Source organism: Scomber japonicus, chromosome 12 (assembly GCF_027409825.1).
Source record: "Scomber japonicus isolate fScoJap1 chromosome 12, fScoJap1.pri, whole genome shotgun sequence".
Taxonomy (NCBI): Eukaryota; Metazoa; Chordata; class Actinopteri; order Scombriformes; family Scombridae; genus Scomber; species Scomber japonicus.
Window position 1 is genome coordinate 10695882 of NC_070589.1, and position 14453 is coordinate 10710334.

Below are 14453 nucleotides of genomic sequence, written 5' to 3' on the forward strand. Positions count from 1 at the left end.
AAAAAGCACAACACAAATAAAATGAGCTTTGCTGTGGTAATAATAAACAACTAAATGATGCATCTTGTTTAATGAACCTTCCATCTGTTCCCCCCTTCCCCTTTAACCAAAAGCAGCTCCCAACTCAGAGGTCACTGAGGGGCTTTAGACCTGCATGTTTCCTCACCTCACCCTGCTTTCCAAATATTGGAAATACAAGTGAATCAGATGATCTTGTAGTTCGAGAATGAATGAATTAAATATATTTATCTGAGATGGAAAAAAAAAAGTTAAGATCTTCCTTTGTTCTCTCAAAAACATCAGACTCCACTTCTTTAGGCAAAAAAAGAAAACATATTTGACTCCTTTTTTTGATCACCCTAATCATTTTCCTACAGTCCCTAAAAGTCCTCAACTAAATGAGTCTTGCTGACAGTGAACAATGAGCGTTTAAACATCACCCACAGCTTTGAATTGTTTTGGGTGTTATTGGTAACTCACCTTAAGAGTGTTATTTCTTAATCCACCTTTATCGAGGTGTTTCTCTGAAAAGTAGCTATTCAATTCATTAGTGCTGGTAGTGTGTGGGAGTTGGGTTATTTTACTTTATCTCATATTGTAATTAAAAACCTGTTAATTGTGCTCATGCCAACTCATTTTTGTCAAAATTGAGCAACTCCAGCTCTGTAACACTGTTAAATATTGTGATAAGTGGAGCCACAATATTGAAATAGTGCAGTCTTCACATGGATATCACCTTTCTCCTTGCTTCATATTGTGCCAAACACTTTTTTGAGTGAGCTTACATAACCCTACACAGGAAATATGGCTCACACTGCAGGAATTAAGACTTGTAAAGGCAAAAATGTTTTTATTGCATATGAATGTTGTACCCCCCCCACCCCACCGCTTATGTAGTTTAACATGTAGCTTACTAATGGCTGTACTTACATCTGTCTATACATGGATGTCTTTAATCACATGGTATGTGCTTCATGGTTGCACCTGTTTTCTACTGTTTTGTCAAGTAGAAGAGAGAAGGAAATAAACTAGACATGTTGGGGTGGGGGGGTAGGTTTGTTTTACGCCTTACTGCACACAAGTGGATAAAATTACAATTTATCATACTGGACACGGATTTCAGCTGTTTCATTGCACTTAATCACTTGCTTTCATTTGGGAGCAACAAGCCGGGTAGCAGGTACCGCCTGCAGTTTAATTCACCTGTCATGTTTCTCAAAGTGTATCCGTGGGGTTTTTTCTTTTGTTCATTCAACAGCTCGCACTGAGAAAATTGAGACCTTTTTTTTTTTTTTTTTTAAAAAGCAGGTGACACTCAACCCGCTCTCCTTTTATCGGAGTCCAGGTTGCTTTTAAAAGGTTCACGACAACATACATGTTAAGTGTTTTTATTTACAAGACGACAACATTGTGATATATCCGCTTGAATTTCTAGCTGCAGTAAATCATGCTGCAACACAGCCAACCTGGAGCGTGCCCACTCTGTACAGGCATGAACAGGTGTGAACCCCCCCCCGTCCCCATCCCCATCCCCATCCCACCCCCCAAAAACACACACACACACACACACACATACATACATACATACATACACACACACACAATTTCCAGTATCACTACACAGCATACAGGGACTTTGCTCCATATGATGTCTGTTAGACTTCTACATGAAAGTAAACAAAAACCCCCACATGGACATTGATGCTTTTTGTGGCAGAAGAACGTGTGGCATCCACCCTTCCAACAGCACAGCGGGTGTCCGTTTCAGGGAAAAAAAAAAAAAAAAAAAAAAAAGAGGCTCTGGAGAGTGTTCAAGTATGCACAGACGTGAGGCGAAAACCATTCACACGTTACACACAAACTAAAAGCAACATTTATAGCAGCAAACTGAGAACAGCTTTCAGGAGGAAACACAAATAAACAGAGCAGAGTGAGACACTGGGGAGGCGAGGTGGGGAGGGGGTTGGGGGTTCGGGGGGTTGGGGGTGCTTCGTTATTATAGATTTTGCTAGTGGGTAACGTCTGCTCCTGCGTGTGAAATGTACACTTAACTCCGCCCCCACCCCCACCCCCCTCCCAAACACACACATACACACACCTACCCCCCTCCCTGGAAACAGTCCTGTAACCGCAGGGTCTTTGCAAGTACAGAGACAGCTGATCCGATTGCTCGGTTCAGTCCGGCTCTCCTCCAGGCAGGCAGACAGGCAGACAGGCAGGCAGGCAGGCAGGCAGACGAGGACATCTAACGACAACATGGTCCTGTAATACTTTGCCATTTTTGAAACATTTCGACTCAGTTTTATCTGAACAGCAAAAAAAAAAAAAAAAAAAAAAAAAAGAAGAAAAGAAACAAACAAACAAAAAAGAAAGGATTATGACAGGTTTGCAGATCTTTCTGTAAACCTGGCAGTAGACCTGAATTGCTTTTTCAACACCAACAAAAGTTTGAACGGAGGATCTGACTACGCGGAAGTCCAGAACTGACCCGCGCTGTGTTACTTCATGCCAAATCCAAGACCAGATGAGCGCGATCTGGATCCGAAGTGCAAATCAAACCCAGATATTTCCATCTGGAATTTATTTATTTATTCTTTTTTTTTAGTCAAGTCCCGTCCAGGTTAGGTTGTTGCTTTTAAGTCGATAACACCCCCCCCCCCACCCTTTCCCTCCCTCGTGGGTGAATTTAATGAGATGCAACCATCGTTTTGTGCCTCATAAAAAAATGCGGAGTCGACTTGAGTAAGTTGAACTCGTACCTCCACCCATCTGTTCCACCCCTCACCCCTCTCCTCTAAGCAACAAGACCACCAGTGTCTTTCTTGTTGAAGCGGTTACACGGCCGTCTTGTGAGGTGTATCATGGTGTAGAGGTGGGTTTGGATAGGAGCTCCTACAGCTGTTTAAATGTCTCCTGTGGGGTGAATTATTAAAATCCATAAACAAATTCTCTAGCTTCATCAGTGTCTGTTCTTGCTCCAAACAATGCCACTGCCTTTCTACTCCCCTTCTTTCTTCCTCTCTCTCTCTCTTCCTCTCTCTCTCTCTCTCTCTCTTTAAACTTCTCTTCTGTTTTTCAGTTTCTTTCTTTCCCCCTATCTCACACAGTTGAGTTCAGGGGTACGACATATGCGACTCCAGCACCCTCATTTCTTCCTCTTCTCTCGTCATTTTATCCATTTGGGAACAGCTCGGGCTTGTTTAACCAAAAAAATAAAATTGGAGAGAGAGAGAGATCCACGGTCTGTCATCCTCAAAAAATTCTCACAATCCCCGCTTCGGGGATTGGCCAGAGGGTCCCGTCAGTCACGTGAGAGCCAGTCAGTAGGTGGGGAGAGATGAGGCGGAGGGCTGCAGGGAGCCGGAGGAGTTTGAGCGTCTCATGTGAGGGAGGAGGTAGCTGTCCGAGCACAGTTGGTGAACGTCGAACCGGTCCTCCTTACGGTAGGCCAGACAGCGCCGGATGAACGCCTGCGGAGTGGAGGAGAACATTTAAAACACTGATGTTCACCTCTCATTACACTCTTTATAGTTTCTTTAAAAAAGGTAGAAGACAGAAGAAGCACCTTTGTCTTTTTGATTTTCTGGTGGCAAAGACATAGCTGTTCTTGTGAGCGTGTGTCAACATGTAACTGCCAAACTGTTAGGAAACTTAGACACTGATACTTAAATTATAGTGTGTACGAAAATACCCTTTTTAAAAAAAATAAAATTCTAACTAAATTTCAACACACCACGTTTCAACTATCAAGCTTCCTCTCACCAGGCAATTTTATTCATTTGTTAACTATCAGACGTTCTTCTGCTTTATATTACTAAGCAGGAATGTTACTAAATCCCTCGATATCAATCCTGTGACAATGTTGTCGTCATGACTACTGATGCTTTCATAAAATAATATGGTATGAGATTTTGGATAACTAATCATCAGTAATGTGGATATAATGACTAAGTGGGTAAAGGCAACTGGCTACAGCTCGAGCATTACATCACTTTACTTTAATGCAGCCTTTAAAACCAGGAAAAAACAACACTATATTACAATATCCAAAATCATTATACTGATACGATATATTTATTATCATTGTGTTTCCCATCCCTATATGGCAGCAAGCTATTATGACATTACTCTGTTTAAGGTAAACAGAGTCAGTGTTGTGCAGTCTGAGAATTCTAACAATGAGCAAACATTTTTAGTTGTGTATATAATAAAAATGGCACACTATTTCATCATTTGTATGAATGTGTGTGTGTGTGTGTGTGTGTGTGTGTGTGTGTGTGTGTGTTACCTTGGCCTCTGTGCTGGCCTGTGGTTTAGCAGGGAACTGGACCTCTGTAGCTTTGAGGATGGTGTTTTCCTGGAGGATGTCCTGCTGTGACTGGTTGTGACCAAACGGCTGGAAGAACAAAAACCCGTTGAAATCACCACCCACTGCTCTGACGTCTGTTACATCAAAACCACTGAATTCAAGACAAAAATCTTTCACACGCTGCAAACTCGCACCCGCACCCCCCTCTCCAAAAAAACCCCAATTCAAAGCAATGCCTTGTGATATTACTGACCCGACACACACAAACTGTTCACTTCTATTGCTCTTTCCTAAGTGTAGCGGGTGGTGTTGACGTTGTTACCTTGCGTCCGTAGAGGCACTGGAAGAAGATCACTCCCACAGACCAGACGTCCACCTTGTTGGAAATCTTAGGCGGCTCCTTCCCCACCACAAAACACTCTGGAGGGAGGTACCTGCAACACACACACACACACACACAGAGAATACAATCCATGTCACACAATATAATAGAGTTCATTCACATATTTGTAGATCAGACTACTTGACTCAGTCAGTGTGTGTGCGTGTGTGTGTGTGTGTGTGTCTTACCAGTAGGTGCCTGCTCCCTGTGATGTGAGGTCCATACCATCCACCCCGTAGTTATCATCATCCATGATCTTTGACAGGCCGAAGTCAGTGATTTTGATTTCTCCGCACGCAGTACCATCCACTAATAAGATGTTTCCTGTGAACAGGACAGAGAGTGTTTGTCAGAGTGATTGGCACAGGAACAGGAACAGCAGCATCTCAAACTGCACAGAGCTCAAATCCACATTACAACCCAGACTGACCAAAAAAAAACCCAAAAACAGCTTCAGTGTCAAACATTGCAAACCAAGCAGTGAAATCTGACTCTTCTGTTCATCCCTTTAAAAGTGGATAAGTTCCAACATTTGACCCACCGGGCTTGAGGTCGTAGTGGATGATGGGAGGTTTGATCTCGTTGAGGTAGCGCAGGGCGCTGACAATCTGCATGACAATGGAGCGAGCCTCCTTCTCTGACATCAGCTTGTTTTGCTTCAGGTAGAAGTCCAGGTCGTTGCCTTCGCAGAACTCCAGCACGGTGCAGAACCTGGAGCAACGGAGAGAAGTATTACATAGTTACAGTTAGAGGAGAAAAGGACTATTACAACAGCAGTTTACTGATCTCCAAAAAAGGAAAGATTAACTTCTCACATGGCAAAATGTTTAAGAGCTGGAGGAGTCTCTGAAGGCTAACCCCACAAGCTCAACCTTTAAATGTAACTTCCAATGTCAGGGCATGTTGCTGCTGAGTCGCACATTTTTCTGGGAGTTGCTCTCATTATTTACACCTTCCCAAATCTGATAACCCCCCCCCTCTGTTTGCTCTTACTTTTGCTACCCTCTGACGTACAGCCTTGTGGGAGATTACAAACTTCACTGGGCAGGGCCTTTTTTTTTTTTTTTTTTTTTACAAAAAGCTTTGAATCTGCTGTTTTAAAGATGCTGCTGTGTGATAAACAACCTCAGGATGTGTGGGCCCAGCAGGGCTGCAGCTGGCAGAGGTCAGAGGTGACTCACGTGTCTGTATCCAGGGAGAAGTAGTCGTACAGTTTGACTATTCTGGGATGGTCCAGCTGCTTGTGTATCCGGTACTCCCTGCATGCATGCCTGGAAGGAAATAAATGTCAACACGGTGTGCGTGTGTGTGTGATACAAGGAGAAACACTTTATCTGCATGTATCCAAAGATGTCTGTGTGTGTGTATAGAGGACCTACTTGTGGTAATTCTCCTTCTTCTCCTCTCTCCAGTTCTTGTTGAGCTGGTGGATTTTAACAGCTGCATACCGCTGCTCAAACAGGTCAAAAGCCTGTAGGTGACAACACAGAAATGATGGTGATGAATGAGGGTTGGCAAGATGAGCAATTCAAAAATATCTTCAATTGTTTTAAAAGCAGCATCAGGGTTTTTTTTTGTTAGTTTTGTCATTTGAAATGACATGGGGAAAAAAACCAGTGCAGCCACACACACACACACACACACACACACACACACACACACACACACACACACACACACATTACCTTATAAACTTCACTGAAGCCGCCCCTGCCCAGCAAGTGCAGCAGCAGGTACCTCTCATTCAGAGTAGGATGATCTTTAAACCTTTATGACGAGGAATAAAAAACTTATTAGTCAGCAAATCAGGTGGCATGCAGACCAGACCTATGATCTCACAACTTTCTGATTTTATTCTCCTTCTGGATTCATACATTTACATCTTTCACGTGATCAATTTTCATTTAGCTGCTGTGTATTTTATCTGCATTTTTCTGTGTGAACTAACAATCATGATTCATAGTCCTGATTTCTTTTCACAGTCTGAACAATTAAGTGGGCAAAGATTCCTCTGCAGCTTAAAGTGTGTTGAGTGGACTTACGCTGAGCTGTCCTCGTTGTTTATCCTCTTCAGCTCTCTAATATGGAGGTTCCTCACCCGCTCCAACCGCTCCAGCTCTGCTTGGATCTCAGCTTCCTCCTGCACAACGTTACACGTGACAGAGAAGAATGTTACGTATCAATTATGTTTCTTGTTTAAGACTCCGGTGTCCGTTTCAAGACTAATATATGAACTAGTCTGCGTAGTTTCAGTTACGTGTTGGGTGTTTGGTTTTACATTTTTAGTTGAAATGTTTTGGTCGTAACGTTTTAATCATGGCTGCTTTGTTTACTGGTTCGTGTTTTGTTTTGGTTTTTTTTGATACTGACCTTCTTCAGATGTCCGAGGCGGAGCTTGAAGATTTCTTCCTGCTCGTGGTACTCGGCAAGGGTCAGTCTGACAAAACAATCGACAAGTCAAAATCTCACAACAACAAAAAAAAACTAAAACACACATTTGTTCGGTAACATTCATTTTAGACTACAAACATCTGGTTAGATTTAACTAGGTTCTCTGAGTTAAGAGAGAATCAGACTCCATGCCAACACTACTCAAAGACACCGATCAAAGATGATGACGAGCAAACATTGATCACACAGTATCTTTAAGACTTTGACACTTTTACTGTCTGTACATGTGATCAAAACTACAGCGAGCAAAGCAGTAATAGTAGTTAAGTAGTTCCACTGATGAGATGTATTTATTGCAGTGTACTCACAGCTGGGGCAGTGAGGGCTTGAGGAAGGGGTCCGAGTCGTTGCCGTTGACCACCTTGGTTTTCCTCTGCTTGGGTTCAGAGGTGGAGGCCACGGAGAGGGAGGGAGACGCAGGGTTTGGAGGCTTCCTCTTGGCGAGCAGCTTCCTCTGTCGCTCTATCTCCTCCCTCTGCTGGTTGATGCCCTCTTGTTGCCTGCGTGTAGGAAGGCAAACAGAGTGGGAGGGGGTAGAGGGTAAGGGGTGGGGAGTAGGTGGTTAATATGGGTAATGCTGACAAATAAAACAAGCTTTTCACATGTTTAGTCCTGTCAAAATTGACGCCGTCTCTCACTTGATCAAGTTCTGGAATGCGTATCCGTCGGTCCACTGCTCCGTGTAGGACGCTCCGTGTCTGACGGTGGTGAAGTGACCGAGCCGGAGTCGGTCCTGCATGCTCTTCTCTCGGCACGACTGCTTCTCTTGAGTGCTCTGTACACGTTCACACAGACACACACACACACACACACACACACACACACACACGATTAGAAATGACGAGCAGTGTGTTGAAGGTGACTCAGTGGCAGCGGACGAGAGAACAGAGTGTTTCTCTTAAATCTTTCCCAATGTTCCTGTGAGCCGTCATCTCTACCTTGAAGTGTCCTCTTGCATACGTTTATTTATTCATTACAAATTTAAATTCTATAGACATTAAAACGTGAAAGAATTGCTTGTACACTAAACACCACCAACCCACCTCTGTGCAGCTCTTTAGGGCCTTAGCACAAAATGGTGATTCAAAGATCTACTAACCAAAACAAAAGCCCCCCCCCCCCCCCCCCCCCCCCACTGGAGCAGAGCTAAAACACCAAGGAATACTGGTCTTAGATAGTGAAGGAATACCCATATTGCACATAAGGAGCCACTTCTTTGTGACAAACGAGCTTCTAATCATCTGTAGTAGATTCTACTTAAGGACACAAGCTGATAGGCATGCACACAAAGACAGATACCTTCTCTATAAGTAGTTTCTTGCTCATAGTGATGCACTTGTTGAGCCTCTCCTTGTACTTCTCCAGGAGTTTTTGCTGTTCATCGATCTGTCTCCGCAGGTCACAGTTAGCCTGTTAAGGAGAGACAGCGAGGAAGATGCATGTAATAAAAATAAAACATGAAATGACATTCTGGAGTAAATTAACCAATAGTCCTAGCATGCACTCAGTGTTTATAGACATTGATCCTACCCTGAGAAGGTCATCTATTCGTCCCTCTTTCTTCTCCAGGTCTAGACTCTTGTTGCTCTCCAGAGCAGCAAGTTTCAGGCCTGTTAGCTCCGTCTTAAGAGAGTCAGATAAACCGGTACCAGTCAGTAGTGGGTTTTTTTAAATAAATAAATACACAATGTATGCTGCAAGAATTGAGTGTGCAAGAGGAATGGTGTTTCATATTACCTGGACGCATTTGCTGGATGAGGCTTTGGGATTGTGATCCCCGAAACACAGACTGGTGGGAGAGGAGCTGTTCTGCCGGATCTACGGACACAGAGGTATTGTTAAAACTTCTTGTAATAACAAACAAGAGACTCACATGCGCGAATAATTCATCAGAAAATCCCCCCTGTGTAAGACGTTTGCACCGTTTGCCAAAAACACTTACGATTGATCCCGGGGCAGAGTGCGAGTTCTGTGGGGAGCGGCGAGCCGACGGGAGGCCTCGAACTGGACTGGAACCATTTCCGCCCTGGAACTTTTGGCAGAGGCAGAAAAAAAAAAAACAGATGGACGTTAAGATTCTGGTTTGAAAATGACAAGAAGAGCGATGTATCAAAAGTGGCTGCGATACTCACATCAAAGTAGTCGCTGATCTTGGGCCCACGTGTGGAGGTCTTCCCTGCGCGGAATATTAAACAAACACTTAAAGCAACATGTTGGGAACGTACAGATGACGCAGCAGGTTTTTGTGCAGGTGTCAGTCGTACCTTGACTACTTTCTGAATAGGTGTCGGCTTTCCTTTTTCTCCCTCTGGACGATTCGGAGTGCTTCTTCTCTGGGGTCTGTAAATCGATACGGAATAGAAGAGAGAGAAAGAGAGAGAGAGAGAGAGAAAAGAACACATAAATCCCATGTGTTTTACCTAACAAAGCTAGCTCCAGTAGAGGTGTTCGGCAGGAAAAAAAGAGCAGCAGGAAGAAAAGAGTACATACTGAGTAGGCAGGGGAGCTCCCTCTTTTCAAATCAGAGTTCTAGGAAGAAAAGACAGGGGAGAGGTGGAGGTAGTGGGAGACTGGAAGACGAGTGGGACGAACACGGGAAAACAACATGCGGCTGTGTCTAACTGGGTTTCATTGAGCATGTGATAAACTGTGTGATGCTTCATTTCTTGTTCAATCTTCGCGGAAATAACTGACTCTACAATTCAGTGGATAATTCATCATATAACACTGTCATAACTAGCAGTGATGAACAAAAAGCATGCCCTGTGGGTGTTTTACCTCTGACTCCTTGTCGCTGGATGAGCCGAGACTTCCGTAGCTGTGGTTGGAGGACTCGTTGGCCAGACCCTGCACGCGGTGAGAATTCAAACAAAAAGAAAGTGAGTGAAAATGATAGAAAAAAAAAAAAACAGTCCCAGGTGTGTTACACTCTCCTAATTCAGTGACCTCACGAAATGTAAACAGCGAAAACAAAGGCGCGCCTCTCTGACTGCCACGTCTGATAGGAATCCAGATCTTCAGTTAATAGGTGTGTCAGTTGGCCCTTTTCCACTGAAAGAGCTTTTCCAGGAAACCTGCTCCTTTTTTAAAGGAAAACAGGAACGTCACCTGATTTTTCACCGTGACGTAGTACTTTTATGACATAGTTAATCCCTGTAGTTAGTCACTCACAGATTTAGAATAGTTCAGTGGAATGCTGTTGACACTTAAAACAATGCAACAGACCTCCATCGTAATCTTAAAATGTTGCTTTTTATCAGTCGAATCTTAAGATGCAGTGGAAAATGCAGGATTTGCACATAAGGGCCTTTTAGCTCATGAGGGTCCTTGGTTCCTGGGGGTCTATTTGCTTGAAATATGATCAACTTTCTTTGTGTCCGTGTGTGTGTGGCCGTGTGTGTGTGTGACGCAGCTCAAAAATGAGACTTTCTGTGATGGCCGTTACCTTAGCACCTCCGCTGGTGCTCCCGGTGCTGCCTCCCGTGTTGCCGCTGACAGCTCCTGTGAACCTGGCCTCCAGCAGCTCCTGTCTCCTGGGGTCCAGGCTGTGCAGCTCCTCCATGGGGCCTGGCGCAAGGACATCAAGCAGAGTAAGGTTAAATGTTTCATTACAGGCGACCGGACAGCGGCAAATGCAAGGAATCAGAGCGAGCGTGCCCTAAACACATCCCTGTGACTGTTAAAGGAATAAAAATGAGCAGTCGGAGGAAGGAGCAGAGGACAGTATCTGTGGGAGGATTAGAGAAAATTAGAGTGATTAGAGGATAAAAATAGAAAAATGGATTCGATTCAGCTGGGCAGTAGGTAGCTCTTTCAAAGATGCACTTTCATTCTATGATGGGAGATGCTGGAGTGACGCTGCTGTTCTAACTAAAGTAGGGAAGGTCATTCTACCTCTGGACAGCCGGCAGGGAGAGGGGAGGGGGAAAGGGGGAAGGGGGCAGGAGTCGAGGCAGATGGAGTGAGACCACAAGTTTGTCGACACGCAAAAATCTTCAACCGGCCCGTGTATTATCTCGCTAATGAGACCGCCACAGTGGCCTCATTGCAAAGTGCTAAACTAGTCTCTGACCTTTAGGGATTCTCAATACATCTGAAGCCTTTTGGTTACAGCACAATACCAGCTTAGATAAGGACTCTGGAAGTTTCCTCCCTAAAATCATATCTTTCTGACGTGCTGCACAGTCAACGAGAAAAAGATTGGGGCCCTTTCAAGCAGCCGTCTCGTCTAATTCAAATGTGGCACATGTGCACCCATGTTTCCTTACGTTGTTCAAACTGGACTCAGCTTTTTAGTTTTACAGCTAGTTTCAGATATCCTCAGTATAGCCAGTTTTGCAAATGTCTGAGTGGTTAAAAAAACAATAACAACAAAAAAACCCTACAGCTGTACATCTGAACCACACAATGTGCATCAAATGACTTTAGCATACACTAGCAGTAGTCTGTATATAAAATGCAGCCAGACTGGGCCTTCTTCTATGACAACCAGTTTCCAGGGGGAGAGACACACAGGATCCTCTGCTCCCTGCAGACTACTGCTGCATGTGTTTGTTTCCTTATTGGACATTTCCTGGCTGTCATCTTTACAGCTTCTGGCACAGGGGCAAGCCCTAAAAGGCATAATGGACATTATGAAACCCTTGTGCTATGAACCAGAGAGCACACAACAAGGCCTGAGAGTGAGGTTACCTAAGGACAGAGAAGAGACTGATTTGGGTTAATTAATCTATACAACTAAAGCTTGATATTACAGCAATATTTACCTCTTAGTATGTTAGTGTTATTAGTATCAAGGCAAAAATATGAAATGCTATCCTCAACACAGTATTTATTACAAAGGTATACTACTACTACTACTACTAGTAACACCATCGCTGTCTAAATATATTTTCAACATATCATGTCCTATAAGTAATGGATGTCGCTTAAGATCACTGTTTAGTCACGTAATATCACGCAACTCGGTTATACCAGAGTAAACAACATTTGTCTCAGCATTTCGAAAACATTAAGGAACAAGGATGCATCCAAACTAGCCGGAAAAAGTAAAAAACAGGGCCTATTCTCAAGTTCATAGCAGCATGCATTGCAATGCATTGACGGATGCATGTAGAGCTCCGCTGTTTTAATATCCCAACTAGATGCTGTGGATAGGAGGCGAGTGTTATAAACTGTCACTAAAACACTGTTAACGCGTCGACAGCTGCGAGGAACAAGACATCCTGAAAGCTGACGGTGCCAGAAACAAAAACACCGAGCTAGCAATGCCTTTGTGCAAACATGATAGCTCGCTGCTACTTCGACTGGCCATCAACTGAACTGACAGCTGACGTTTGGCTTCCAATTCACGGCATCAGTGAACTTGACATCCATTTTTTACTTCCAACAATCGCTATAGCTCGACACGGACAGAAACATCCGCCTCTGTCGCTAACACACACTTTTAAAAGGAGAATAAGAGTCGGTCGTGCACTTGGGGAGCTCGTATACCTTCCTTGCTCTTTGCGGTCGCCGTTATATGTTGTTGAGAAATCGTTGGGGACGAGGAGAGCTGCGACCAAGATGGCGTCGCCTCCAAACTTCCACCACCACTTCCACTGTTACTTTGGACACTCATGAAGCCACTTTACCGCCGAGAGGAGCCAGCGTACACACTGCCGTTCGCGGAAAATCCCAAACTCGCGTCCATCGTTTCACACCTGCTTGTAGCCAAACCCGGCCGACTTAGTACGGTTTGGTGTCGCTAGACGTCTCGCATTGTGCGAGCCGTGCGTGTCCTGCGGAGGAGCAGCTTCTTCGTTACATACTCGCTGAAACGGATCCGATGTAACGTTAACCTTTGCATGATGACCGCACCGCGCGCCTGTCAGCATCCAGCTCGCGAGCGGAGCTTTGATTCTAGGAGGCGAGGCTATCGCGAGGCTGGCGCGCACCTAGCAGCGCGAGGAGGGGGATGGCATGACACCGACATAGACACTGATCTGGGATCATTTTACTCTGCTCCGAACTAGCCGTGTGTACACTGGAAGGCTCCACTCAGCGTTGACCTGAGAACAGCCCCGTGTTTGGGTGAAAACAACAAACACCCCGAAAAGATGGCCGAAAGTTCCTGTCTGGTAGAAGAGAGCGAAGGAAAATAGAAACACACATACACACACACACACACGCACACACACACACACTTATATACACACATACATACATATATATACACACACGCAAACACACACACATATATACATATATATGTAAATATGTACATGTATTATATATAACATATATGTGTATATGTAAATATATATGAATGTAAATATATATAATATGTAAATTTGTAGCGTGAAACATAAACAACTAATATGCTGTTCTCTGTTGCACATTCTGCTCACCTACTGCTAACTATACAGTAAGTGTACATGTTATCTATGTTTTTTATGCTTTTTACACATTTGTATTTAAAATTTTGAATTGTTTATATTTCTTTATAAACTTCTAAGTCACACCCCTACGCTCTAATTCTTCTTTTTCCTTCTATCTATCTATCTATCTATCTATCTATATCTGACACACACACACACCTCATGCATATATATATATATACACACACACACACACACACACACACACACACACACACACACACACACACAAAACACAGACATACTTGACCATGCATCTGTATACAGTATGCATGTCCTGTAGTGAACAGAAGGCCTATGTGTTTTGTTGTTGTGACAGCGCGTGTGTGTGTGTGTGTGTGGGGGTGTCTGTGAGTTAGGTAGGGCTGTGGTCTTGATATGCTGTTTTTCAGTCTTGAAATATGAGTTGCAGGGAGGGGTGTGCAGGTGGGAGGATAGTGATGTGGTCTGGGCTATAAGGTCTTTTGTTCCAAATTTGGTGCAGTGCATCAAAATGCATTTGCCTTCTTGTAGGGCAGCATGCACAAACATACACAGACTCTGTGACTGTTTGGCCTACATCTCATTCTTATCTTCCTTTCCCTGTTATTTTCAATAACAGGAAAAAACATTTATTTCAGATGACAATACATTCATTGACTGTGAACTGATGGTCAGCAAATGTATTTCCCAATACAGAAAAGATATTGAACGTCCTATATTTGAAAAATAAATTCTAATGTAATCTTATGGGTTCAGATGAAGCTTTCAAAGTAATAGTAAGCACACTGTAAAAGGGTATTTTGTCTGTCAAACCCCAGTCCCCTTGCAGTCAGATTGCATCAGGAAACAGACGATCATACTGCACCTCATATGCACCTGCCCATGGTAACCTGATTTTTTGGTCACATGG

The 14453-nt window shown here is 43.8% G+C and overlaps 1 protein-coding gene across 2 annotated transcripts; it reads right to left on the bottom strand.

Annotated features, from left to right (window-relative positions):
• Positions 1-3054: 3054 nt before the first annotated feature.
• LOC128369357 (serine/threonine-protein kinase tousled-like 1-B) lies at positions 3055-13125 on the bottom strand. Of its 2 annotated transcripts, XM_053330383.1 has the most exons (22): positions 12636-13125; positions 10588-10709; positions 9921-9989; positions 9633-9671; positions 9407-9482; positions 9275-9318; positions 9085-9174; positions 8880-8960; positions 8673-8765; positions 8442-8552; positions 7781-7917; positions 7451-7642; positions 7062-7128; positions 6734-6831; positions 6377-6458; positions 6071-6162; positions 5873-5962; positions 5233-5402; positions 4880-5015; positions 4632-4743; positions 4289-4396; positions 3055-3470 (listed from the first exon to the last, which is right to left on the bottom strand). In XM_053330383.1, exons 1-22 carry the CDS (start codon positions 12760-12762, stop codon positions 3321-3323), a joined length of 2286 nt encoding a protein of 761 aa, XP_053186358.1. In that variant the 5' UTR covers positions 12763-13125; the 3' UTR covers positions 3055-3320. The 2 variants fall into 2 exon arrangements, with proteins under 2 accessions (XP_053186358.1, XP_053186359.1); XM_053330384.1 differs by lacking the exon at positions 9633-9671 and having other exon boundaries at positions 12636-13124.
• Positions 13126-14453: the final 1328 nt, after the last annotated feature.

Coding starts and splice junctions, on each gene's coding strand:
- LOC128369357 (XM_053330383.1), bottom strand. CDS start 12,762: ATGAGTGTCCAAAGTAACAGTGGAAGTGGTGGTGGAAGTTTGGAGGCG. Junction 9,319..9,406: donor CTATTCAGAAAGTAGTCAAG/GTACGACTGACA, acceptor TATTCCGCGCAG/GGAAGACCTCCACACGTGGG. Junction 4,744..4,879: donor CAGGGAGCAGGCACCTACTG/GTAAGACACACA, acceptor TGTGTGTTGCAG/GTACCTCCCTCCAGAGTGTT.